Below are 27,924 nucleotides of genomic sequence, written 5' to 3' on the forward strand. Positions count from 1 at the left end.
GAACGTAAAGACAGAGGGAACCGAAGAATTATGGAATGCAGCCAAAGCAAATATAAAATCTCATTCACTGGACCCTGCTTATACACAACTGCATATGCTGGATTGAAGTATCTCTGCACATGATCCAAACAGGTCGAGGGCTTTCTGATAGGTAGAATCTCATCCTAGCAGATACCAATTGAAAAGGAAGCCTGTGTGTGGTCAGATGAATAAATGCATAGTGCTCAAGTACACGGTAAATGGGAACAAGCTTCTACTGTGTCAATCTGTTTATAATCTACACAGACAGTATCCCTCTGCTGGTCTCTTTCCATAAGTCACTGTTTTCAAATAGCTGTCTCTAGTAGAATGCTATCACAACAAATTCTGTGGACTTAGAAAACCTGTATGAGGGATCTGTTCACAAGATCCCATTATTACTCTGAACAGAAATATTTTCACAGATTTGAAGGAACACACTAAGAGATTGAGGGGAAAGACAGGCAGTCAGCAGGACTAGATGGATGGGTAAAACATGGAAGAGGCTGTAAGAAGGCTCCCAAGGTTGGGATAAGGAGTAGGAGTGGCACGGCCACATGACACCAGTCCCAAAGGCAGAACAGGGCACAGAGCACGAGAACAAGGACAGAGTAAGGCACACGCACGTGTGGCAAGAGGTTAGAAGTCACCTGATTGTACAGGTGGCCCTGCGACAGGAAACAGGTTGGGTACTGGATTCACAGGTTTTATGTCTCAGGATGTAGCTACTACGGAGAGAAGAGGCCTCAGGTGGGATGACAGATGTGGCTCTCTGGCTCTTTCCTGGCCCCCTTAGCTCTGAGCCTGGCCCCACCAGAACCAAGACTCTCCTCTCGCCTTCCCAATAAACCTGTCTCACCATCCTCCTAGCCCGAGTATCACATATATCACCTCCACATTCTTCCTGTCTCCCTACCGCTCACCCAGTCACACAGCCTGGCAAGTTTTCCTCCCCGCACATCTCTACCATCTATCCCTTCCTTCTTCACCCCTATTGCCACCAATACAACCCATGCCTAAGTTAACCCTTCCCTTGGTCTTTCTCATTTCCCATTCCAAAAATACTAGTGTTGCTATTCCCATTCCCTTCCTAAAATGCTACCCAGACCATTGGCTTCCCACCTGGAGCTCCACACCCTTTGAGGTCCTGTGTGGGTAGTTAATGAAACTCAGCATTTCAAAGAGTCAATGCAGAAACTGTAAATGCTAAAATAAAACTGAAAAACACTAGTTTTCCTCACTTTTGTCTAGAATTACATCATGCTAGTGTAGGAACAATGGTCTTGACTAACATCTTTGAGTAATTTGAGGGGAAAATGAATTATTGCTAACTGCATAGTTTGGGTAGATAAAGCTTTTGTCTTTTATTTATGTATTTATTTATTTTTTAAGTAATCCCTACATCCACCATGGGGCTGAAACTCACAGCCCCAAGATCGAGAGTCACATGCTCTAAAGACTGAGATAGCCAGGTACCTTGGGTAGATCAACCTTTTGAAACAAGGGTCCACAGCAAGGAAAAGAGAGAGTAAAAAGAGACCTTGGTAGACAACAAACTGCATGGTAAAGCCTAGGTGGTTTCAGCTGTGTGAGTAAATACTAGACAAACTCTAGTTTGGCTCTAGACAAACTTATAAACCACCCAGCTGCCTAGCTGCCTAGAATCACCTTCCTGGCAATCTCCATCTGAAAATACCTACCTTTCCTTTAAGGCCCAGTTTCAAATTTCACCTCTTCCATCAATTCTGACCTCTACCCACTCTGATTTCCTATACTATGTGCCTTGAACTTCCTTTCATTGTATCTATTTGTGCTCTCCTGGTTTAAAGAACTGGAGCATAATCAGGTTGGAATCTCTCATGACAGCAAACATTTTGCACACAGAGAGTTGTGTCCAAAACAGATCAGCTCATACACAAATAAGAGTTCTCAACTGGTCTAGACACACCCACAGAACATTTGCTTTCTCATCTCCATGCCATCTCCAAGAGAATGTGGGTTCAAGAAACAGTTGAAACTTCAAATTTTAGGTTTGTGACAATCTCTCCCTCTTGTTTATCTTCCAAATTGGGCTTTGGGCCATTACGGCAGATTACAGAGCAAAAAAAATACTTTCTAGGATGGGGTACTTGGTGTTTCTTCAAGACTAATGATGGGGCTCCTGAGTGGCTCAGTCGGTTAGTCATCCAACTCAGCCTGGGTCATAATCCCACAGTTTGTGAGTTCGAGCCCCACATTGGGCTCTCTCCTCTCAGCACAGAACCAGCTTCACATTCTTTCTCTCTCCTCTCTTTGCCTGTCCCCACCCTCAAAATAAACTTTAAAAAAAAAAAAAAAACCCAACAACAAAAGACGAATGATTTCACTTGGCCTAGATGTAGCTGACCACCACAGGCTTAGAGGGAGCAGCACTGCTTGCTCTCTCATTCTCTTTAGAACAACGGGAAAGGGTAGTTAGTGCAAGCTTCCTCGGGCTCCCTGGAACTGGGTCTACCTGGTCAGAAAAAAAATGATTGGAAACAGAATTTTCTGTAAGAGCTGAAGTTGGATGTAAGAAGGGGGAAAATGGAGCACTGGGGAGGGGACAGGAAGGTGGGAAAGAATTATATGGCTTCTCTTCAGATGTATGCAACATATTACTATGGATAAAAAGCAGCTTGCTAGGAACAGATTCACTACCACAAAACCCATATGTGGATGGGACTAATATCACCTGTTCTTACAATTTAACAAAGTGAGATTCAGAGTCTTTTCCCAAACCACACAGCTAAGACAGTGGAACTAGGATCTGAACTTTACATCACCTGCCTAGAAATCTGGCACTACCCAAGGTCAATGCTAACACATCGATAAATACAACTCTCTCTCCCCAAAGCACCCGCCACCCTTGTTTTTCCCCCTCCCTCTTTGGCCTTGGCCTCAGTGGATCCACCTTCCTCAGGCCCCATCCTGCCAATTCATACACAGTCCTCACACTAGCACAGGCTAGAGCCTCCAGGCAAGTCCAGAGAAGAACTGCCCCACCACTCAGAATAAGACTGGCAAGGCTCCTCTCTCCTAGCCCCCTCATGCTCAGCCTCTACCACTACCATCTGCCATGAGGCCACCAGGACTAATTTCATTATTACCCTCTATTTAGTTTATTTATTAGTTACGTATAAAAGACCCAGGGCCCCCCAGGATTCTACATTTCCCAGGCTCTAAACCCTATACAGCTCTGACATCCCCTTTTTGGGCCCCACCCCCCTCTCTTAACAATTGATCATTTCTGCCAGGGCCCTCTAGACTCGGTCAGTCATCACCGAAATTCCCTACATTCCCCCACTTCTTTCTTCACCTACCAGCTGTAACTCATTCATTTTCAATGGGGGTGATATCATTCTAAAGGAAGTGAAAACTGGTTCTGGGAGAGGGTGGAAAAAAATCTCAGAAGTTATAATAACTTGTGGTTCTAAGCCTCAAACTTACCTGACAAAATCTTATTCCTTTATAATTCATTTCAGGGCAGGGGGTAGGAAGACAATATCTAAAAAGGCTCTGGAGGAGGAAGAGAATGACAAAACGCTGAGGGGCACTGCTCTAATGAAACCTGCTGTCTGCCCAAGGACACTGCTTCCCTGCAGGCTCACCAGTGCGGCTGCTTCCTCTTCCGCAGCTCTCCAACTGACCGCTGGCCTAGATGTGGGATAGGTGAAGTTCCTTGTTCCTCATCGCTGCTTCCAGATTACTCTCCTTCCCAAGTCCTAAAACCCTCAGCTTTGAACATAATATAAGGTCAGACCTCACCACCCTCTGCCCATATGTTTTTCAATCGCCTTCCAATCCCCAGGTCTACCCAATTCTTGGGAGATCTTAATATGCACTCTTGGCTCATTACTATTCTCCAATTTTACTGCTGTCATAGTTTTTGGTGGTTTCAATATCCATCTATCCATCCATCCAGCACTCTGGCCTCTCAGTTCCTTGATATCCTCTCCTTCAATGGTCTTGAGCTTCATCCTGAAAATCCCAGGACTTCCAGAGATCCCAGCATGAACCCCACACCTCCTGTCTTTTACTCCCTTTCTTCTTCTCTGAATTGAATCCTAACCATGACTGCAGCCTCTCTGTTGCTCAACTCTAAGTGCCCCTGACAGTCACCTCACATCTTTCCAGCCACCACCTTCTTGTCTCTAACACCAAGAAGTCTTTGACCCACCAGGCCCTACAACCACTGATCATACGGCTTTATGCTGTCCCTCTTTTCCCCACCAAAGTTCCATAAACACTGATCGTAACCACCCCCTCAAACATGATCTTCACTCCAGTGCTCCTTTCTAGCTGTGTCACATTGGTTCAGCTGAACACAATCCTGTATTAAATCCAGCTTTCTGCCCGCTTCACGCTCGCACCCACACAGCTAACCACTGTCGGAGAAACACACAAAGTCACGCTGACTGAACTTACTTTATATTCATCTGCCATGGCCTTCAAGTCAACCATGAGTATTGTCTGGCAAGCAAACTCTACTTCCCCGGTCCACTCGCTCACCCACCCTCCTACCTTTTTCTCTCCTCAAACCTTTACCTTTCCTCTTCCACACAGTCAGTTGATGGTCTGGCTTCCTATTTTCAATGGGGGGGGGGGGTGCTGGTGGGACACAACCAGAAGGGACGACCTGGAACGCTCCCACACGTGCACACTTGCATGCCATCTCTCACCAGCCATGGGTGCTCCTTAGCCAAATTCTGTCGACACTGTCCATTCCCTTCCCTTCTCACGAGCTCAAAGACTCTACTTGAGCAAGTCTCCTCCATTCTCCACTAGACTGTTCCCATCAACAAGTAAACATGCTGTTAATTCTCCCATTAAAAAAGCAAAAACCAAGAAAACCCTCTAGACCTTACTTTCTTCTCCACTTGCCACCCATTACTCTGTTCCAAATTATAGCAAAACTCTTCAAAAGAACAGCCTATAGTGTCTTCATTCCTCTCTTGCCATTTGTTTGCCCCCATTTATTAAGAAAAATTTCAAGCCTACAAGAATGTTGAAATAGTAATAAGAACCTCTGTGTAACTTTTATGTAGATTCCCCATTGGGTAACATTTTGCATATCTGCTTTCTCTCCTTGCCACCCCCACCGAACCTTTTCAGAAGTAGATATTGCGACACTTTACCTCTCTGCCAGTTATTAAGGTATTGCTTCTCAGACCCAAACCAACTTTGTATTGTCCGCTCTGTGATGCTAGCTCTAGGACCACATTTGGGCTTTGCCAGCAGCTCCCTGTTCGGCTCCACCAGTAGGGGACACTAGAGGGAGCTTGCAAGGCTACAAGAAGGGACTTGCTTCTTTCTGTAGGCTTCCTGTTGCTGTCACCCAGCAGGACTTCTTCACCCCAGATGCACTAGCTGAGTTCAATTTGCACTTTTACTCACACTCACAGAACCAGCCTCACTGTGTGCCCCTCACAGACACCAGCACCAACCAGAATGCCTTCCTCAGAGGTCTGGGTCCTGGGTCCCATGAGCCCCTCTTCCAAATTCAGGGACACTGAGCCAAGCAGCACCCCTTCCTTGGTCTGAGTTTCAGCTCCATAGGCCCTTCCTTCTCCAAGAATACCAGTGGCCCCAGGTTGCCACTTTGGTAGAGCTGATCACTCCCTCCTCCCTGACACTTTCTCATTTGGGTGCCACGCCGTCCTGGTCTTCCTCCTACCTACTGAATGTTTCTTCTTTGGCTCTTTGAATTCTTAAGATTGGGGTATCCCAGGGCTCAGTCCTTTTTCTACATATGCTCATTCTGGTGATCAATTCCAGTCTCTTGACCTTAACTGCCATTTACAAATGTCATGGAGGTAGGAGAATGTAATCTAGTCCACTGTTGGTGGCATAGTAGATTGGTACAACCCAATGGAAATTCTATGACTCAGAATTTTCTTACAGATACATCCTCAGAAGAGCACAAATATGTACAAGAATGTTCACTGAGACACTGTTTTTAATAGCAAAATTTTAAAAAAGTTTGTACCAACACCTTTGCTTTAAATTAACTATGCTAAAGATAAATGAAGCCTCTGGCTGCCTATAAGCAGATTCCTTAGGATTTGTCAGATCGTAAGGCTGTTTACAGCAAGGACTCTGGAGCGAGGCCACTTAGTTTCAAATCCCAGCTTGCTTACTAGCTGTATCATTTTGGGCAAGTTACTTAACGCCCTGTACCTCAAGCGAGGTAACACAGCTCAGCTCACAGGCTTTGGGCAGTACAGGGTGCCCAGTAAATGCACACTAAAAGTTAGCCATCATTATCTTTGCTGCATGTACTAGGAAAGAAAATTAATGGTATGATCAATTAGAGTCCTCGGTAATTTGCCATCTCTTTCGACTCAATCATTCTGAAATATTGTGGGGAAAGCAGGGACTTATACCTGTCAGTCTTCACTATAAAGCTAAGGGATGATAATGCAGATGCCACTTATATATTTTACTCCCTTGAGGCCTAAGCAAACGCATACCGGGCAGGCTTGGCTCTGCCGAGTTTCAGCCACTGAGGCTCTGAATTAGTCAGAGACCACACTGCACACAGTTCCTCACCTCACACTTCCGATCTGCTTCAGAGACATTGAGGTTGCTTATATTCTGTTCGATGGTTTTGCAGGAGTGTTTCTTCTTTGGCTTTTGAGCCTTTTTGGTTGTTCCTGTCTCAGTAGCACTTCCATCTGAAAGAAGAAATAAGACTAGGTACTGCAAGGATTGCTCTGGAGCACGTAACTTAACTAACTCATGTTCTTCAAACCTCTAAAGACCGATCATAATTGGAATGTGCCATTCTCTCAAAGCAACAGGCTCATCTAATCCGCAGCTTCAGGGACGCCTGGGTGGTTCAGTCAGTTAAGCATCTGACTTGGGCTCAGGTCATGATCTCGTGGCTCATGAGTTTGAGTCCCATGTCAGGCTCCATGCTGACAGCTCAGAGCCTGGAGCCCGCTTCGAATTCTGTCTCCCTCTCTCTCTACCCCTCCCCTGCTCATGCTCTGTCTCTCTCTCAAAAACTAATCCACAGCTTCGGGAGAAACCTTAAGTATTTGGCTTCTAATACAAGCCAATTTCTAAAGCCCCCCCAAATCAGAAGCTCCCCCACTTGGTGATGTTTACTCAATCTTGCCTAAATAAAAGCCAAAAGTTTTAATAAGGTTCTTCTCTTTTTTGAAGAAAAACAACTCTAGGGCTTAAGGATCTTCTCATATACAATTCTGAAAATGTTCATGTCTTCAGTCGAATGAGATTATTGATTTCCTACGACTTCATTCCAACATATTGCTTAAATCACTACCTGCTACACCCTTAAGAAAGCCCCTTAAATCCAGATCCGAACCCACATACCTGCATCATGGTTCTCTACCTCTGGAGATGGCGCATCTTTGCCCAGCCCCCCGAGGACTCTGTATACATCGGCATGGACAGCGTCCACCCGCACAGCGTAGATCTTGGTGCTGGCATCCAGAGTGCCAGCGGCCACCTAGTCAAACAAGCAGAGCTATACTCACTGGAGGCATAAAAAGGAACTGCTGAACAAGCAAAAAACACAGCAAGCTTTGTAAAATATTTACTTGCTCTTAAGAAAAAAATGACAAAGATTCCCCTAAGACTGACAGGGAATAAACAAAATATAACAGAAAGAGATCTCTATTTCATCAGTTTAGGAAAGAAAGTAAAGAAGCTAATAAAATGTCTTATACAAGGAAGGTTCTCATGTATTTACAGAATTCAAGTACAGGGTTCTGCTAAATATCAGAAAGAATCATCATTAATTCACATCCAAGAGAAGGTGAACATCCTTCTTACTTTAAAGTTGGTCGGTTCGGTGTCTTTCTGTTTAAGAATCTCTGACATGAAATCAATCAAGTGCAAACCAAAAGCATTCTTGGTAGTAATTTTCTGAAAACAGAAAAACGTAGAAAGGTTTGTTATTTATAGCCTAGGCTCGTGTAAATAATGCTACCCTCATAGAGGAAGCTACGCTTTTACAAAGTAACAGCCCACATCTCACCACAGGTATCAATTCCCACAAACACTTGATGACAGGGCTAAATCCATACACGTATCTCCCCATTCTCAAGGCCCAGAGGGTGACAGCACACTTCCTGAGTTTTCACTGTACGCAGCCCCTGTTCTAAGCACTGCACACAAAGGGACTCGGTCACCCTCAGAACAACTCTAGGAGGCAGGTACTAGTCACATTCTCATTTTACAGAGGACAATGCAGCAGAGTGCTTAGGCGACTTGCCGATACTATACAGCTTGTGAATGGCAGGGGCTGGATTCCAACAGAGGTTAGCTCTAGAACTCACACTATTAACCCCTAAGCAATGCTGCCTCTCTAGATACACTGCAGGTGGCAGGCAACCTTATCAAAAAGAGCATCAAAGGCCCATAAGAAACAGTAAAAGCATACAGAAAAATATTAGCATTAAGAAGAGTCGCTGGACAATGAAAGCACATAATTATCATCAATTGCGTGTTCTCCACAGAATCAAGGATAGATTTCCCTTGTGATCAAGTTGCAGTATCTTCACTGATAATCCAGCAGATACTCACATTTTTCTTTTTTTTTAATAATTTTTTTAAAATTTGTTTTGAGAAAGAGACAGCACAAGGGGGGGGAGGGGCAGAGAGAGAGAGAGAGAGAGAGAGAGAGAGGGGGAGGGAGAATCCCAAGCAGGCTCCGTGCTGCCAGAGCAGAGTCTGACATGGGGCTCGAACTCATGAACCAGCAAGATCATGACCTGAGCCGAAACCAAGAGCCGGACACTCAACCAACTAAGCCACCCAGGCGCCCCAGATACTCACATTTTCAGTGGATAGTTTGATACAGGTGGAGTAATGTTCTGTAATCTGTGTATTTGTAAATTTAGGAATCGTGGCTGAAACGTCAATATTCCTATACGAAAAACAAAAACAAAAAACTCTGGCAAGGATCCATGATACCCTAACTTTTCAAAATCTGGATCCAGAATCCCACATGGTATTGTGGAGATGCCAGACCCACGTAACCCACGTCAGAACAGCCACCCAATGGAGGCAGCCCAAATGCACTCACCTGCTCGATGGGGAGGCTAGCAAATGAGGCGAGTCTGCACTGAACTGCAGGTCCAGGACTCGGGAGCGCCTCCGCTGCAGTCGCTCCTTTTCGTCGTCATTCTGGGGAAAGTCTTCAAGGACGGGGGTGCCAGGAGTATTGAGAGGGGCCTTCCGAGGCAGGGGCATCGAGAACACCCGTTCTGAAGGTGAGGAGGTACTGTGGGGGTGCCCACGGATTTCTGAAGAAAAAGGTATTCATTGTGGCTGACGATGATGGAGCAAAACACTTGCTCAACAAACCTTCCACGGAACATTCCCTATTCTAAAGTGGGCTTGGGGCCTCTCCTGGGGTGGAAGTTCACTGCACATTTGCCACCAAGATCTTTTCCAACTCGAATATTCCATGGCTAGAACCTCTATAGTTTACGTTTTTCTTGGCGTGATGGCCTTCTGATACTTCCTTGACAAATTAATGAGGTCTGAAAGGAGGTCAAATTCGAGAAGGGCTGAGAATCAATCAGTGGATTTAACCACCTGGAGGTTTATTGGTGACCTCGACAATAGCCGTTTTCCTAGGGTAGCAGCGGGAGGAGAAAGTCAAACAGGCATAGATTCCAGGGAAGATAGGAGAAGAGAAACTGGGAGACAGTAAATGGAGACAAGGTTTTCAAGGACTTATGTTGTAATAAGGAAGGACTAAAATGGGAGGGAAGCAGTTGAAAGGGAAGTGAGGTTGAGAAATTAATTTTAAGGTGGGAAAACTCCAGCTTAGTAGAGAGAATGAAGCAAAGAAATGGTATTAGTTTCCTATTGCTGCTATTAACAAATTACTACAAACTTAGTGGTTTAAACCAATACAAACGTGGGGCGCCTGGGTGGCTCAGTCGGTTAAGCAGCCGACTTCGGCTCAGGTCATGATCTCACGGTCCGTGAGTTCGAGCCCCGCGTCAGGGTCTATGCTGACAGCTCAGAGCCTGAAGCCTGTTTCAGATTCTGTGTCTCCCTCTCTCTGACCCTCCCCCGTCCATGCTCTGTCTCTCTCTGTCTCAAAAATAAATAAACGTTAAAAAAAAAATACAAACGTATTCTCTTGCAGTCCTGGAGTCAGAGTCTAAAATCAAGGTGTTAGCAGGGCTGTGTTCTTTCTGGAGGCTTCAGGGAAGAATCTCCTTCCCTATCTTTTTCAACTTTTAGAGGCTGCCTACATTCGTCCCATCACTCCAACCTCTTGTTTCTGTCATCACATTGCCTTCTGACTGTGAACCTCCTGCATCCCTCTTATGAGGACCACTGAGATTGCACTGGGCCCATCCAGATTATCTGGGATAATCTCCCCATCTCAATACCCCTAACCTAATCATATCTGCAAAGTCCTTTTCAAATTATAATCTTGTATTAGTATACATACATATATATATATATATATGTATGTATTTAGTAGCCTCTACAACCAACATGGGGATCCAACTCACAGCCCCAAATTCAAGAGTTGTATGCTCTTCCAACTGAGCCAGGCAGGTGCCCCAGCAAAGTCCGTTTTACCACATAAGGATACCATATTCAAAGGTTCCGGGTATCTTTGGGGGGGGGGGCACTATTCACAGCGATCATGCAGAATAAAGGGTAAAAGTCACTGAACAATGCATTCAAGGAACAATGCATTCAAGGAAGTAAGAGCATTGCTTTTCCTTACAGAAAGCCCATCCACAGCAAGAGAAAGGAAGCCAGACAACACAGACAGAGATACAGGTAAGGGAGCAAGCACAACGGTGCATTTGTGGATGTTCCTTTTGGACTGTTTTAATTTTCTTAGTAAAATAAGAAGCACATAAAAACCAAAACGCAGTAGCTAAGGGTGAGGGCCAGGGAGGAGGTACTGGAGATTTCAGGAGAGAAAGGAAGGTATGGAATAGCCATCTAGGAGAAGGAGAGTGGATGAACAAGGGAATACAGCATGACTGCTGGGCAGCTTTAGGGTCCCCTTGAGACCATCAAGTGAGCAGGGGCAAGGGGGAGAGTAGGCAGAGTTGGAATTAATCAGGGTTGTGATTTTATGAAGAAAGTATACAGAGGCTGGAAGAGGGCAAAAGGCTAGAAGGGGTTAGAAGCGTATGAAACAGAGTGATTATACTGATTGACCAGGGAATGTAAGCTAACGAAGGAGGGGAACAAGGACATGAGAGACATGAGGGACAGACAATGAAAAGTAAAAAATATAGGGGCTCCTGGGTGACTCAGTCAGTTAAGTGTCCAACTTCAGCTCAGGTCATGATCTCATGGTTCGTGGGTTCGAGCCCCGCATCAGGCTCTGTGCTGCCAGCTCGGAGCCTGGAGCCTGCTTTGGATTCTGTGTCTCCCTCTCTCTCTCTCTCTCTCTCTCTGCCCCTCCCCTGCTCATGCTCTGTCTCTCTCTGTGTCAAAAAAAACAAAAACAAACAAAAAAAAACCAAACATTAAAAAAAAAAAAGTGATATACAATTAACACTAAGTGTTGCCCATGTAAGGGGAAGGGAACATAAGTGGCAAAGGGGGGGGGGGGCGCTAGGTGGCTCAGTCAGTTAAGCGTCCCACTCTTGATTTCAGCTCAGGTCATGATCTCACAGTTTCGCGAGTTACAGCCCTGAGTAAGGCTCTGTGCTGACAGCACAGAGACTGCTTGGGATTCTCCCTCTCTCTCTGCCCTTCCCCGGCTCACACTCTGTCTCTCCCAAAAGAAATAAACTTAAAAATAAAAACATTAATTGGGGCACCTGGGTAGGCTCAGTTGGTTAAAGTGTCTGACTTCAGCTCAGGTCATGATCTCAACTGTTCGTGAGTTCAAGCCCACATGGGGCTCTCTGCTGTCAGTGCGGAGCCCCTTCACATCCTCTCTCTCTCTCTCTCTCTCTCTCTCTCTCTCTCAAAAAAACATTAATTTTTTCAAAAGTGGTGCACAGGGATAAAAGGGAATAAATAAAATACAAGAAGAACTTCACATGTTCCCCTGATAGCTTCCCACAAGCTGAAGAGTATGTTTAACATTAACATGTTTAACATTATGTTTAACATTAACTCTGAGGTCAAAACAAAGGAAGAAAGGCAAGAAAAGGAAGGAGGCAAGAGACATATTTAGGGAATGAATCAAGAGGACTTGTTACTATCTGGATGAGGGCACTTCCAGAGAAGAAGGGGAGTTGGACCTTGAGACAAAAGACTTTAACAGAAATAGGGAAGCACTGAAGGAGGAACCTAAGAGGGAAACTCAAGATGGGGATCAGAGGCACGCTTCAATTCTTGGAATACTCCTCAGATTTCTCTCGTTCAGATGATTACTGAGCTCAAAGACACTTTCTACATCTACTTCCTTACCTCCCATTCGTTTTTCAAACCTCTATGTCTGGCTACCACCCCCACCACTTTATGAAAACTATCTTGTTACTATCACCTACAACTTCTGGCTACTCTTCAGGCTTCATCTCTCTGTAGGGTTTCAGCAGCATGTGAAACAGATGAAAACCCTTCAAGTGCTTCTTGAAACGCTCCTGGTTTCTATGTCACCGCTCTCTTCTGACGGTTTTTTAAGCTCCCCCTTCTCTATCTAGCTTCTAAATGCTGGTCCTGAGTGTCTTTTCTTACAGGGTCTTCCTAGCGTTCTCACCTGTTCCCATGGTTTTATGATCTATATGATGATGAGGTCCAAATTTGTTCCTGAGTCTGCGGGCCACTTCCCTGAGTAGCCCATATCACTCCCCGGAGTGTCCAACTCTTATCCCAATGTTTACTGACCCGTTCAAAAGTCTCTCACATGAGTCATTTACCACGTCCAAAACGTAACTCTAAATTTCCAAACCTTTTACCGAGACCTGCAAAGGCCCTGCCTACCTCAAGGGCCTCACTCACTGTTCAGGCACAATGTTGCTAGTCCTAGCGGAGGCCAGGCTCTTTCCTCCTGGCCCTTTTATCGCACCTGCTTCTTCTACCTAGAACCCGTTCCCCAGTCTCTGCTCTAAGACCTTCCTTGCATCCTCAAATGAAAGGGGCCCCTCCCCTTACCCTGCTATTCTCAATCACAGCACTCAGCCTCATGCGCAATTCTTTCGTTTAACTGGCTCCCCAACTAGAATACAAGCTCCAAGAGGTTGGGATCTTATCTGTTTTGTTCTTTACTGTATCTCTGCACCTGAAAGAGGGTTTGGCCCAAAGGGAGCGCTCAGCGCTTACTGAATGAATGCAAAAATACATGCACGCGTACGCGAAGCGTACGGCAGGCCCAGGAAAACCACCGTTTCAACGGAGAGACATCGCGCACGGCATAGAAGCCTACAGGAAAGGTCGCCCCACACCCAGCGACCGTACGGACGAGTGGGGATCGGCCCACGCGCTCCGGACGCCGACTGAAGCCGTGTCCTGATTGGCAGGGCACACCCCTCCCCCACTCTTCCTTCCCGCCTCTTCCTCTCGGCGCCTGCCTCTCCCTCCACCAGCAGAGCCCAAGACCAACAACTAGGCCGAGAGTATCCGCACCTCCCGCTCAGTCCGCCCGCCGACCCTGCCCGCCCGGAGCACCGCTTCACGCCAACCCCTTCCAGCGGCACCCCGCACCCGCTCAACCTCACCTGGGCAGGGAGGCCCCATCTCGCTCTCCCTGTCTGGAGCTGGTTTTAAATCGCGCGCCGAGACGCTTTAACGGCGTAACGGCCGCGGTGACGTTTACCGTGGGCGGGGCCAGAAGCGGGCCTGCGCAGGCCGCCTCATCCTCTGCCGGTAAAGGGGGTGTGCCGGGCTGTGCACTAGTGTGCTGCTTGGAATGGCTGGTTTCCTGCTCGGTTCCTGTGAGCGCACTGTAGAGGCTCCATGGACTCCCTGAAAGAGCATGAAAACTCCCTCTTTTCGAGCTTAGACGCGGAACTGGGCACTAGCCCACTAGCTGGGCTCCAGCGCGGAGCAGGACGGGGGAAGACAGTGCTTTCACGCAATTCACTTTGTAACGATGGGGGCAGATTACTAGGAAACAAGGTTAATTTCTCATAGTGACCTGTATGATGAGGGCAGCAAAACACTAAGGAGGTAGAAAGCGATGGATGGGGTATGGGACAGAGGTGAGAAGGAGCCAACAACACAATGGACAGATTGGGCAGGCGAAGGACAGGTGCGAAATGTATATACAGTTTTGAATGAAGGCCATCATTTTTACTCATATTCTTGTGAAAAGCTTAATGGATATCTACACCTCCCCCCCCCCCCCCCCCCCCCGCACACACACACTCCTACCCCTGCCACACTAAAGAAAAGGTTAAGGTCAGAAATGAGATGGGTATAATTGGCACCTATCCATTCTTCTTCTGATCCCAAGAATCGTATTATGGGAGGAAAGGCCAGGGCAATTTCCCCAAATATCTCTAGAATATCCCATAATTTCTTTTTTGTTTTTTATTTATTTTGAGAGAGAGAAAGAGAATCCCAAGCAGGATCTGCACTGTCAACACGGAGCCGGACCTGGGGCTTAATCCCATGGGCTCTGAGGTCATGACCTGAGCCAAAATCAAGAGCCTAACTGGCTGAGCCACTCAGGCACCACCCTGCCCCCATTATTTCTTACAACACACATCTGGCATTTTATGCAGTGTTTCCCCTCAAGGGTGTTATTGGTATTCAGGGTGAAACAATTCGTGACACGTGGGACTCTGTAGGACTGTTCAGCAACCTCCTCACCATTTGTCCGCTGAATGCCATCAGTGCCCCTCAGTCATTAAAAGTACTACCCTTTGTTGAAAACCTCTTCATAAGCCTATTTGCTTTTGCACAAATAGTGACCACCTTCAAATCTTTAGCGCAAGGCAGTGTGGAATAGAGAGAAGAACGCAGGTTTACAGTGTCTTTCAGCGAATGATTCTACCAGCCACCCAGGGACCCAAATCAGCACCCAGGAGCCATACTGGATGCCTTACTCTCTATACACAATCTGTTGTTGAACTCTTTTTACTTCCTAAAAAGCTCTTCAACTCTGCGTCTCTTTTTCATCCATATTACCTTCTTGCTGGTCTTCAGCAGCTCCACACCTGCTCGGACACCCTCCTCATTGCACCCAGGGTGGTTGTTGCTAAGTACCTGTTGCTAAGTACCGACCTGTCACTTCCCAAAGTCTCAAACCATTCAAAAGTTCCATTGCTCTGGGAACTTCTAAAGTGGTCTAGAAGGCCCTGCAGGGTCTGGTCCCTGCAGCCTCTCCAGCTTCATCTTGCACCTTGCCTCCGCTTACTTCCTGCCCTCCAGACACTTGGGCCTTCCATCAGACTCTCCCTCATCATGCCCATTCCCACAAGGCCTCTGCACATGCCATGTGCACATGTTCTCCACATAGGATCTCAACCCCATCTTCACCCAGTTGGCACCTGTCAAGTTTCAGCTCACATCACTTCCTCAGGGAAGCCTTCCTTGATACGCTCAAGTGTCCTTACTGGAAGTTTTAGTGGAACTTGTCACCTTTGAAATTTCACATCCGCTGGTGTGACTATTTCATGTCTATCTCCTCCACAGGTTGTCAGTTCCATGAGGATGAAGCCATTGTTTTCCCAGGGCCCGGTGCTAGCCCCGGACACAGCAAGTGCCTGAATATGTATTGAATGTGTGAAGTGGGAAGACAAGCTTAAATCCTCGGTTGGGCATGTGAACCTCTCTGGGCCTCATTTTCTTCTGTTTATAAAACATTGAAGATAATACCCCTTCACTGGACTGCTTGGGGCTCCCTGTGCTGGGAGGGAGAGCCAGCTCCACCCCCTGCAGGCGGGTCATTCACCTCCAGATCTGAATGCCGTCTTTGTTTCTCGAGGGGTTAGTTGGGTGGAGGGTGCCAAAAGATTGAATGATTTATCAGTGGTTTGAGTGGTATGCAAAACTCAATTGCTCTGCACACACCCCAAGTAGTGCCTCCCGCCCCCACTCCTGCTCTGCCAGAAAAGCAGTACTGGGGCCATTCCCCTTCCCCATTTCACTCCTTACCAAGATCTACTTCCCCAAAATGAATGGCAAAAACCTTTAGGTGAGGAACGATACTATTATCGGTTGGCGACCTGAACAATCTTTCGGCTTCAAATTGGCCCTGACCTTCCATCCTGCAGCTGGCTTGTATCATAATGTAGTTCATGATATAAACAAGTCACTGGGGCTCAACAGGCATGTAGTGCAAATGGCTTTACGTTCATTTTGGCCTCTGAGCAAATGCCTTTAATTTTTGTATGTGATACGAAACTCCTGACCTAAAGACTGGGCTAAGGACCAACAATTTCTGTCTTCTAGGATTTCTAAACAACATACCACCCTTTATCTTAATGTAGTGCTTTTAGCTTTTCAAAGCATGTTAACTCCTACATCTTGATATTCCCAAGACCATGCTAGAAGGTTGCTAGGACATGCACTTTCCTCTGGGCTCTGCCTTTTACTAGCTATGTGACCTTGGGGAAGTTGTGTACCATTTCTTTTTCTTTTTTTAATTTATTTTGAGAGAGACAGAGACAGCGCGAGTTGGGGAGGGACAGAGAGAGAATCCCAAGCAAGCTCCCCACTCTCAGCACAGAGCCCAACGCAGGGTTCAAACCCAGGAACTGTGAGACCATGATCTGAACTGAAACCAAGAGTCGGACGCTTAACCGACTGAGCCACCCAGGCGCCCCAGTGTGTACAATTTCTGTGCCTCAGTTTCCTCATAGGTAAAATGGAAGGGATAAAGCCCTCACTTCGTGGCGTTATAGTGTGAGGACTAAATGAGTTACCTCACTTAGAGGTAACTGAGCATTAAGAACAGTGCCTGGACCATTGGCAATGCTCAATGAACGTTAAGTATAACCATTACTAGAACTCCTGTTGTATCCTGGGTGCCGGCCAGGAATTGTTTTAGAATAAAGCTCAGCTTCCTAAATTATCTAGAGAAGTTTCCCCTTTCATTGTAAGAGTATTCCCAGAGCACAACAGCTCTGTTCTTTCCATTACTACTTGTTTTTTCTATACTCGTTCTTAACACCCTCTGCCCCACCCAAGCTTCGCTGACTGTTCCCTTTGTTGTCTTCTGTTCGCTCCTGTTTTCTTACCTCTTACTAGACTGGAAACCACAGAGCTCTAGAACATCATACTTTCAACTTGACAGATTTGTGCCTCCTACAGCTTCTGCATGTTGTTTGTAGTCTTTTAAATTGGCTGATATTTTGGTTTGGGCACCATGAAAATGAATAACATTCTGAATTATTCTTTCCTGGCTACTGGCCATGCCACTGGGAAACCTCAGGGCAGACTGGTTCAAGGTGCATTGAGAAATAGCAGGATGTACTGGATGAAGCTATCAGGAGAACATGAACATCTTGGGAACAGGCATGTGAGAATACTGGTCTTCTGTGTGTTATTATGTAGATTCCAACTGACACACAAAATAACTTCCTTTATTGATTCAGAACTAAAACATCAACAAATTGTTTTCTAAACAAAAAGAATATGGATGTTTCTAAAACATCAAAATCCCAACGAGCATGGAACCAACCATCACTGCATCTCAGCTTGAAAGCAGTACCTGGCAGGTGTCAGCAGATAACACGGGAGCACAGCCATGAATGTGTGGTAGGAGCCTCAAATATTGACTCGCATCAGCTTCTGGGACATAAATTTGTAATTTAATTTTGCCATGGGAGGGGTGTGGATACAGCACAAGCCCACAAGGCCAGCATCTAAACCCCCCTGTGACCGAGTTAAATGTGCGGCCAGGTTCTCCTCCCCAGATCTTCCTGGCATGCAGGGGAGGAACAGCATTGTTATTTCCAGAACAACCACACCCACAACTACAGTCACTTTTCTTAAGCCTCCTCATCAGGATCCCCAGGTTTTTGAAAGAAGGGAAAAATCCACCAATCGTATCTTCAGAATCACGACTTTGTTGGAGCTGGACTGCTCCACAGTCCCTTTCCTGTCCGACCCTGGCAACTGGCCTAGATTGTGATGATCCTGCTTTGCAAAACCGCAAACAGAGTTCAAAAAACTCCCTTTGTCATCTTTGAAAAGGGAATACAAAGGCATTAACAGACTGAGAAAAAGCACGGCTACACATGGGGGTTAAACCTTTTCATTTGACAAAACAAATGGCTCCCTTTACAAACACGAATTGTTCATCTCAGAGCCACCCGCCCCCCACCCCGCCAAAAAAAAAGACTGTCCTCTGTAAGGGTTTTATAACATTGGTTCCAGGCTTGAGAAGCTTGTTAGATGCTGGCTATGTCATTAATTTTAGTAAATACACTAAATTTACTAAATTTACACAATTATGAAATAGATCACCATTGACTTAATATTTGTGAATCAGTGCTAATGAATTCTTTGGCTAGTAGTGGGAGTTTCCTTTCAGATTCATAAAAACAGCTGTATTATATTCTACTTCATATATTATATGAAAATAGGGCTAAATTAAGAAAAAGGAAAACAAACATCTTGGTTATATCTTCAAATAGAGAAGGTCTGAAAAATTAGATCCTAACATACGAGCAATTGCCTTCACAGGTATTTAGGATAAAATGATGCGCTGTCAGCTTGGATGTGAATTTAACAGTTCAACCAGGAAACCAGGTTGCAAGGAATGTTGCTGGGAGTCATTCACAAAAAGGAATAAGCTGTGACGGAGGTATTCTCTGGTTCTCTTTCACTTCCAGTGTTGATACAAAACACAACTTCACAGGCCGCCTCTGGATTTCAACTCTAGCTGCAAGATCCTCCTATAACACCCGTTTCCCTGGGCCCTCTTTGGGTCATGCTAAAAGGCAGGAGAAGAAAACCTCAGAAGACACACTGTAGATCAGACCCTACAGGTTGGACCCCATCCTTATGAGCACTTCGGGTACCCCGTAAAGTGTCTTCATCTATCATAGCCCCCCCACTGGCAAGGTAAACATCACACATACCACTGACGTGTCCTGAAAAATAAACTCTTTGGCAGCCTGAGGAATCAGAAATACCTTCTCCCCTTTTTTAATGGCCTTTACATTAATGTGCCCCAGCCAATGGGGCACAGGGCAGCGTTTTCACTTGGGTCAGAAGGTTGTGGAATTCTTCCACTGCCTGTGAGTGTGCCATGGGGTTTAGCACTAGGTGTTGGAAGAGATTGACAGGCTCGGCATTCCGAAATGTCTTAGGGATCGGGATGGTCAGGGGCAGGAAGGTGTTACCGATGAGGAAATGATGGAGGGACCGTTGCTGGAGGCCACGGCCCAAGAACCAGAGGATGTCCTGGAGCCGCTGGGAGAGCATGCTGTGCTGCCAGTCTGTTAGGGGCAGCCGCAGCAACAGGTGCATGAGGGCCGTTTTGAAGTGGTAAGAGGTGAGGATAGGACGAGATGCTCCCTGGGGTAAGCTCTGAAGGTCCCGGAGACTTAAAATGATCTGGAGGCACTTGAGGTGGCAGGTGTTCTCCGGAGCAAAACGCCCTACCAGCTTCAGGAACAAGTGTTCACAGGCTGCAAAGGACTCAGGCCAGTCCACACTGGTGAGCTGTTCCTGGTCAGGAGCCTGACTCACCAAGTAGACCAACGTGTCTTCCCTTTGCACCCCCAGAACCAAGTGGATGGAGAGAAAGCGGCCTGAGCGGTAGTCCAGCCTGAGCTTGCAGGAGGTGGTAGACGGTGGGAGGCTGAGCTTAAAGTCATACTTGTGGGCCACAAGGGCCCAGGCATTGCCCATCATGTTCCGGAACCACTGTACTGTCTTGCACACGTCCAGGTGGGAGCCAGTGCAGAGAGCCACCTTGATGGTGCTGCTACACTTGCTTAGGAGAGCCGAGCGATCCCTGTGGTGGTGCACCAGGCACAGCACGTCCCCCAGAATCTTCTCACGCTTGCACACACATTCCGACTCCACCAGCACAGAGCCACAGCGGCGGCCTAGGGTCGGATCCCTCATCTCCAGCACAAACATAGTGCCCTGCGGAGGGACAATGGGCACCAGGATATCAAATTTCTGAGTCTCGTGAAGGGTTCCCCATTTCTCAAAGGCAGCCCCGATGCCCAGGCAGTCCTCCAGCTGTGGGTGAGCCTCCCGGCGGCTGAGCACCCGACAGGCCTCAATGAGGTCATCCACAAAGCTCTCTACGAATTCGCAGGTGCAGGACAGATCACGGGTGACATTCTGGACGTAGTGTTTGTAGAAGGATTCCAGGGCCTCCCTCGAGGGGAAGTCAGTAAGCCAGTTATAGGAGGTGACGGGCACAACACGGACTTCCTCCTCCTCCTCATCGCTGCTGGAATCAAAGGCCGGCTCATGCTGCATGTTCTGTCGCAGGAGCTCAAAGACGAGAAAAAGGCAGAAGAGGCCTGCATTCCACAGGTTTCCCAGCAGCCAGCCCAGTGGCCCCTCCTGGCCATCAGCCTGGAATGGCCACCCCATGTCTTGCTTCCCCAACACTAACTGGTCACTGGATGTGTCTCCTCTCCAGAAGTTCTCTGCCTTCTGCTTCTGCTCAGCTGCCCGCTTTCTCTCTTCAAACTCTAGCTCCAACTGGCGCATCTCCTCGCTCATCCGCTTCTCCAGCTGCCGACTTCTGGCTAGTGTGTCCAGGTCCATCCGGTCGCTGACCATCAAGGGGTGGTGAACAACATACATCACTGCCAGGAACAGAAGGCTTATCACAGCCATGGAGGCCTCTGCATCTGGAGAAGTTAGGAGGGTGGGAGTCAGTGGTGATCTTCGGGATTCATCTGCTCTCCAGTGCGTACTCCCCAGAGCCCTGGAACCCCAAATCCTGGAAGGTACTCAGGACAAACAGAAAGCTCACAGAACTGGGCATGGACAGAGCAAGGGTCTGCCCAGGAGGTGGTCTGGGAGAAATGGGATCAGCAAGATGTGCCACTCAGTCTTTCTGCTTTCCTTCCACATGGTGTGGGTGGTATTTAGGCTTCCAGAGTACGGGCCCAGGACTGTTTTCATTCCTGTGTAGAATAGGGAGGGGGACCCTTGTGGTAGGGTGGCCTCACCCGACTCATCAGTCCACCGTGGGCACCAGGAAGGCACCGTGCCCTGCTGATCCCAGAGGGCCTTCTACTGGCAGAAAGTCCTGATCTTCCTGGGCAACACCTTTCCTCTTGCCAGGCAGCCAACCCCAGGCCCCCAGCTGTAGCATCACACTTCTGTGACTTCACAATCCTCATTCTGCTCACCCTGTGTCATCAGACCACTCAGCCTCTCCTCCCTCGTGCCCAGTGGGGCAACTGCCAGTGGGCACCAGGGAGGTACAGTCCTGCCATCCTCCTCTCCACTGATTCCTGCTGTGCTCTCTCTCTGAGGTCCTAAGGCTTATTATGCTGTATGCCCCTTCTTCCATGGGCCAGACGCATAGGCAGGGAAGGCTCCACCTCTCAGCCCAGGAAAGTTCATGAAGAACCAGCTGCCCAAAGCCACTTGACAGTCAGCAGTCATCGGATCCTCTGCCTCCCCACCCACCACGAGGCCGGAAGCTTCTTGCATTCACCCCCACAAATTACTGGGCTTACCGAGATTACGAGATTACGAAGGACTATGCCGTGTGGGCGCTGAAGCCAGGTGGAGGGACTCTCCTCCCTTTGGAACTTGGCCTTGCTTAGTCTCACTGCCCGCTCCAGGAGCTCTGTTAAAATTTACAAGGTACGGGGCTGGGCTGTGGTTCAAAGCAGGGTGCCCCCTCCCATTCATAACTTCCCCAAACTCCACGCCCAGAGATCTCTATTCCCATCCGCCTACCCTTCTGGGGGTTTCTCCCAGGACTTGGGGCCAGGTTACTCACCGTCGGTGTTAGCGGGAACACGGTCTTAAAGAGACAGTGCGGCCTGACCGCCCCCGCCTTTTTCCCGGCGGGGTGGGAGCTCCGTGTGCCTCGCCGGGGCCGCCCGGGGGAGTAGCCCCACTCTCCTCTCCCGGGGAACGCACCATCTTGTCCGAGGGCCCGATTGCCAGTGCTCGGCCCGCCTGGGAGACCCCACCGCGCCGGGGGCCGCTCCGTGGGCGCGGGCCCCGCACCGCGGATCCCGCCGTCCAGGCTCCGCCCCTCCCAAGCTCCTCCTACCCCAACCCCACCGCCCAGCGCGCAGCGGGAGCGCCGCCCTGGGGCCCCGGTGGCCCTGATCGCGTACGCGCGCCTTCCGTCCGCCGCTCCGACTCCCGCGGGGTCGTGTGCAGAGCGGAGGGGTTGCGGTCTCGGACTCACAGCCGAGGGGCGCGCACGCCCCTGGGGGTGGTGCCAGGGGCAACTGCAGTGCCGGTTGCCGGCTTCACGCAGCTCGGTTCGCCGAGGATATACTTACTGGGAATTTGGAACGCACCGTACATGTACAGCGAAGAGGATCGTGGCATAAATAGGAATTGACGGGTGGGGGGGACAGTGCGCGTCATTCCCTCTTCGGGTTCGTCCTGCGCAAAACGGCACAGGAGCTGAGGTGTGTCGACAAGGTCCATAAGGTGCCTCTCTCACCCCCAGCCCACGCCCAGGCTCAGGTGTCTTTCCCCACCTCCTTTCTCCTATGGAGGTGGTTGTCATTAAAGGACCAGACAGAACGCAAAGACCTGGCTTGAGGCCTTACTTGTCACTCACTACGTAGGAGTAAGAATCCTAAACCTCCGGGGTAGCTCTGTTGATGAGGTGGCGTATAAAGGAAAACTTCATGAAGTGTGGAAACTGGACAAGATTTATAGTACACTAAGATATCCCAACAGATGGGATTTCCCAGAGAGGCTGAAGAACCCCCAGCCTTCCTGTCCTGCGTCAGCTAACCAAGGAGAAAAGGAAGTGATATCTTTCCATGCTTATTAACCAAAGTCCTTCTTCCGGAAGACAGTCAAGTTTCAGGCCTCCTTATCCAGTGGCAATGTAGAGGTGGCCCCAAACAACTTGGACAGTGCTTCCAAAAACACTTATTTCCCCGTGGAGGAGGAAAGACTGTCTTCTGGCTGACCATGACTGAAGTTCCAAAGTTAATTTTTATGAACTTGAGGGCTACTACCACTAAGCATTAGTGCTATCAGGCAGTGACAATGAAATTTTCTATTATTTTTTTTATGACAACGTTGGGATGAAAAAAATACATTTCAGGGTGTGTGAAACAATGGTGTTTAAAGCCACATGTTTAAAAATGTGTCATGATCAAATAAGGGTTTGTTTCAAAAGTGATTGTCATGTCAGAAGACATTTGCTCGTTCGTGCTCATGAAGTTGGTTGCTATAGCAGATAAACTCCAAGCTGGAGAAATATTCATCCATGTAAATATCACACTTAAAGCAGCAAGAAGCCCTCTAGCAGTGAACATTTCTTGGCCTGTTTTTGGTGATTTTTCTTCTTCAGCATAATGTGAAGTGATTGCTGGCTTAGTGGGATTAAAAGAAAATCGAGTCACTTGGACACCTTGGCATTGATGCTAATTGGTGATTGTACACAAATGACATGAGGAAACTGGCAGTGGCCACTCATTTTAACAGTTGAATTCCACTGTGGTGGGATTGACCCTTGTCAAGGAAGGAAACATGGTAGTTTCCCCCCCAAATAGTTTTATTTTTATCATTGGAAAATAAGACCTAGAACGTAAGTACCTTCATAACCTATGTACGATTCTGCCTCTTGGCCTGCAAAACCTAAAATGTGTTTGAGACTATTAGTGTTTTTGGGGGCACCTGGCTGGCTCAGTTGGAGAAGTATGTGACTCTCGATCTCAGGGTCATGAGTTCGAGCCCCACATTGGGTGCAGGGATAACTTAAATAAACAAAAGTAAAAATAAAGACTATTAGTGTTTTGGTGAGAAGAGTTGCTCAAAGAATGAGAATGTGGGTAGAAACATCAATAATCAATTTAGGGGCTCCTGGGTGGTTCAGTCAGTTAAGCGTCCAACTCGTGATCTCAGCTCAGGTCTTGATCCCAGGGTCATGAGTTTGAGCCCCGTGTTGGGCTCTGTGCTGGGCATGAAGCCTACTTTAAAAAAAAAGAAATCAATTTAAAAACAGGTCACATGATTCTGAGTGATTTTTCTTTGGCTTGACGAATCGGCAAATGTTACTAATACTGCTCAGTTATTGCTGTTTGTTGTTGTTGTTGTTTGTTTGTTTTTGAGAGAGAGAGAGAGAGAATCCCAGCAGGGGCAGTCCCAAGATGGGCAGAGAGAGAAGTGGGGCTTAGCTGAAACGGGGCTCATGTTTTACCTGAAGGCGGACTCGTGTTCACCAGATGCGGGGCTTGAACTCACAAACCATGAGACCATGACTTGAACGGAAGTCAGATGCTCAACAGCTGAGGCACCCAGGCACCTGAGTTGCTGCTGTTTATTCAGGAAGCCAATGCAGAGTTTGCAATTACTGAAGAATTAGACTTTATGAATAGTCTGCATGGGACAACCAGGAATATTTCTTAAAAAAATTTTTTTTTAATCCCTATTTATTTTTGAGAGAGAGAGAGGAGAGACAGAGTGCGACTGGGGGAGGAATGGAGAAAGAGGGAGACACAGGATCTGAAGCAGGCTCCAGGCTCTGAGCTGTCAGCGCAGAGCCTGATGCGGGGCTCAAACTCATGAACTGTGAGATCATGACCTGAGCTGAAGTTGGACGCTTAACCAACTGAGCCACCCAGGTGCCCCAAGAATATTTCAAAGCTGAGAAAACACTAATTCAGTACAACCTGACGTGGAATCTGTTAATATATGTTACAACCGATGGTAATAAAAAAACACGGAACAGAAAAAGGCTTAGATAGGCAAATTTACAAAGCTTGTGAAAATGTCAGGTGTTTGAAGCCTATGGTTATTCGTCATATTATTAATTGGCAGGTACTTTGTGGAAAATATTTGAATCTGTCATGTATTTGTGAACCACTAGTGTCAATGGTAAACTTTGTTCATTCTCATGGACTTAAAAATCATCAGTTCTGGGAAGTTCCATCAGAAATAGATACTGAGTATCTTGACTTGCCCTACCATCATTATCAGTTTACAATCTTTTCGAGCTTGGGGATGAGATTAAAATTTTTCTAAACAAGGGGCTCGTGGGTGGCTCAGTCGGCTTAAGCATCCGACTTTGGCTCAGGTCATGATCTCACAGTTGGTGGGTTCAAGCCCTGCATCAGGCTCCCCGCTGACAGTGCAGAGCCTGCTTAGGATTCTCTTTCTCCCTCTCTCTCTGCCTCTGCCCCTCCCCCACTCATGTTTTTTTTTTTTCTCTCTCTCTCTCTCAAAATAAACTTTAAAAAATGTAGAACACATTTTTTTCTAAACAAGAACTGCCCTCAGCTAGTCTTATCCAACACTGAACAACTTTGGAAATCAGCTTTTTGTTGTAGATTTGAGACTGTTTCTTAATGAAGTCAACATAAATTTACAAGTCAAAATGGCATTTACATATGAAATTTATTCTCGGACCAAATCATTTTAACAAACAGTCACAAGTAATACCAAGCTGCTTTTTACACTTCCAGTGCTGTCAAAAGATTAAACAAGAAGCAAGATGTCCATTCCTACCTAAATTTGTAGCAGATATATTTTCTGAGCTCAAACTACAGTTCCAGCAGAGTTAGTCAGACATCAGTGCAAGTGGAAAGAATACTTCTATATTTCAAAATCCATTTAACTTTGCAATTGAGGATCTTCCACACGATCTTCAATTAGAAGTCATTAATCTGGGGGGCACCTGGGTGGCTTAGTCGGTTAAGCTTCCAACTTCAGCTCAGGTCATGATCTCGCCATTCATGAGTTCAACCCCGCCTCCGGCTCTGTGCTGACAGCTCAGAGCCTGGAGCCTGCTTCAGATTCTGTGTCTCCCTCTCTCTCTGCTCTTCACCCACTCACATCACACACTGTCTCTCTCTCTCAAAAATAAGTAAACATTAAAAAAAAATTTTTTAAAGAAGTGATTAACTGGGGGGGTGCCTGGGTGGCTCGGTTGGTTAAGTGTCTGATTCTTGATCTTGGCTCAGGTCATGATCTCACAGTTCATGAGACTGAGCCCCGGATCCAGCTTTGCACTAACAGTGTGGAGACTGCTTGGGATTCTCACTCTCCCTCCTTCCCTCTTTCTCTCTTCCCTACCCCACTCATGCTCTCTCTCTCTCTCTCTCAAAATAAATAAACATTTAAGAAAAAGAATTGATTAATCTGTAGTGTAATGACATACTAAAAAGGCAAGTAAAAATCTAATATAAGAATGAATACTTTCAATTTAATATGAATACATTCATATTAATTCATAATATGAATATGTTTAATATGAATATGTTCAAATTAATATTTAATATGTTGTGGATTAATATATCAATTTTTGTTAGTAACTATTGAAAAACATTTTCTTTTTTTAAAAAAAATTTTTTTTTTCAACGTTTATTCATTTTTGGGACAGAGAGAGACAGAGCATGAATGGGGGAGGGGCAGAGAGAGAGGGAGACACAGGACCGGAAACAGGCTCCAGGCTCTGAGCCATCAGCCCAGAGCCCGACGCGGGGCTCGAACTCACGGACTGCGAGATCGTGACCTGGCTGAAGTCGGACGCTTAACCGACTGCGCCACCCAGGCGCCCCAAACACTAAAACATTTACTATCTAGATGGCCATTTACAGAAAAAGTCAAGTGTCCTTTACTCTTTTTTTTTTTAATGTTTATTGATTCATTTTGAGAGAGAGCGCGCGAGCAGAGTGCAAGCAGGGAAGGCGCAGAGAGGGAGAGAGAGAATCCCAAGCAGGCTCCATGCTGTCAGCACAGAGCCTAATATGGGGCTCAAACCCACTACCGTGAGATCATAACCTGAGCTGAAACCAAGAGTCGTATGCTCTACCGACTGAGTCACCCAGGTACCCCTGTCCTTTGCTTTTAAGTAGCAAAACGTGCACATTTCCCCAAAAATTCATTTTTAAAGTTTTGTCTTTTTGTAAAAATGACACATGTTCATTGTAAACATGCTATTCTATAGGAGGAATAGGAAAAGAAGCTACCCTTATCCCACACTACTCAGAGATAAGTGTTACAGATTTGGGGAGTACCTTCTAGGCACGATTTGTGCCAGTATTTCCAAAAATTTGCCCCTTGAAACACTAGTGGCTCAAGTTGACCCTCATCAAAAAGATTTGTATGATGTTTCTTAGTATCATTTTAAAAACTCATAAACACAAAACAAAATTGTGAAAAATTTGGAAAATACAGAACAGTTAAAAAAAAAACAACAACATTAAAATAAAATCACCCTGAGCCTGGGTGGGTCAGTCGGTTAAGCATCTGACTTTGGCTCAGGTCACGATCTCAAGGTCAGTGAGTTCCAGCCCTGCATCAGGCTCTGTGCTGACAGCTCAGAGCCTGGAGCCTGCTTCGGATTCTGTGTCTCCCTCTCTCTCTGCCCCATCCCCGCTTGTGCTCTGTCTCTCTCTGGCTCTCAAAAATGAATAAATGTTAAAAAAAAATTTTTTTTAATCACCCTTCATCCTTTGGTATCAGTTAGGATCCCCAGCAGGATTTGATTGCATACTTACGCTGGGTAATTGAGGGGGGTTTAATCAGGGAACAAGAGTTTCAGGGTTTGGGAAAAACTGCAAAGGATGATTATGGTTCCTGGAGCCAGTCCAACAGGGAGCCTCTCTCTGGGTAAGGGTGAGGAGGAGGGGGAGTGATTTGTTACCAAAACTTAAGAGGGTAACTATGTGGAGAGGATGTCTGATAAGAAAATGTGGTCTTCAGTTGAGAGGATGAAGTCAACCCTGTGGGGCACCACAGGAAGAGAGCTGAGTTCTCTCAAAACTCATTTCCTGCTGATGCCTCCCGTTGGCCAAAACCAATTGAACAAGGGAACAAGGGAGCCTTTTGATTCAATCCTTCTGGGTCAGTGCATGCCCTGGGGTCTGCAGGAGCAAAGAGAGAATA

General features: G+C 46.9%; 2 protein-coding genes across 5 annotated transcripts in view; both read right to left on the reverse strand.

Moving 5' to 3' along the window:
* The window catches only part of NCAPH (non-SMC condensin I complex subunit H), a 33,133-nt gene extending 19,412 nt beyond the window's left edge, over positions 1–13,721 (reverse strand). For both annotated transcript variants that reach the window (XM_047068863.1, XM_047068862.1), the window contains exons 1-6: positions 13,671–13,721; positions 9,095–9,314; positions 8,845–8,935; positions 7,840–7,932; positions 7,378–7,513; positions 6,589–6,713 (exon numbers count right to left, since the gene is read on the reverse strand). In XM_047068863.1, coding sequence (XP_046924819.1) covers positions 6,589–6,713; positions 7,378–7,513; positions 7,840–7,932; positions 8,845–8,935; positions 9,095–9,314; positions 13,671–13,689 — 684 coding nt within the window. In that variant the 5' untranslated portion in view covers positions 13,690–13,721. The remainder of the gene's footprint in view (positions 1–6,588; positions 6,714–7,377; positions 7,514–7,839; positions 7,933–8,844; positions 8,936–9,094; positions 9,315–13,670) is intronic.
* A 3,741-nt stretch (positions 13,722–17,462) lies between these two features.
* Positions 17,463–22,076, reverse strand: ITPRIPL1 (ITPRIP like 1). 3 transcript variants are annotated; one of them, XM_047068864.1, is made up of 3 exons: positions 21,836–22,076; positions 21,567–21,679; positions 17,463–20,726 (listed from the first exon to the last, which is right to left on the reverse strand). In XM_047068864.1, exon 3 carries the CDS (start codon positions 20,710–20,712, stop codon positions 19,069–19,071), a length of 1,644 nt encoding a protein of 547 aa, XP_046924820.1. In that variant the 5' UTR covers positions 20,713–20,726; positions 21,567–21,679; positions 21,836–22,076; the 3' UTR covers positions 17,463–19,068. The 3 variants fall into 3 exon arrangements, with proteins under 3 accessions (XP_046924820.1, XP_046924821.1, XP_046924822.1); XM_047068865.1 differs by having other exon boundaries at positions 17,463–21,005; XM_047068866.1 differs by lacking the exon at positions 21,567–21,679.
* Positions 22,077–27,924: the final 5,848 nt, after the last annotated feature.

This window comes from Lynx rufus, unplaced genomic scaffold (genome assembly GCF_022079265.1).
Source record: "Lynx rufus isolate CCGP_SWC_20201006 ecotype Redwood Valley unplaced genomic scaffold, mLynRuf1.p SCAF_8, whole genome shotgun sequence".
Classification (NCBI taxonomy): domain Eukaryota; kingdom Metazoa; phylum Chordata; class Mammalia; order Carnivora; family Felidae; genus Lynx; species Lynx rufus.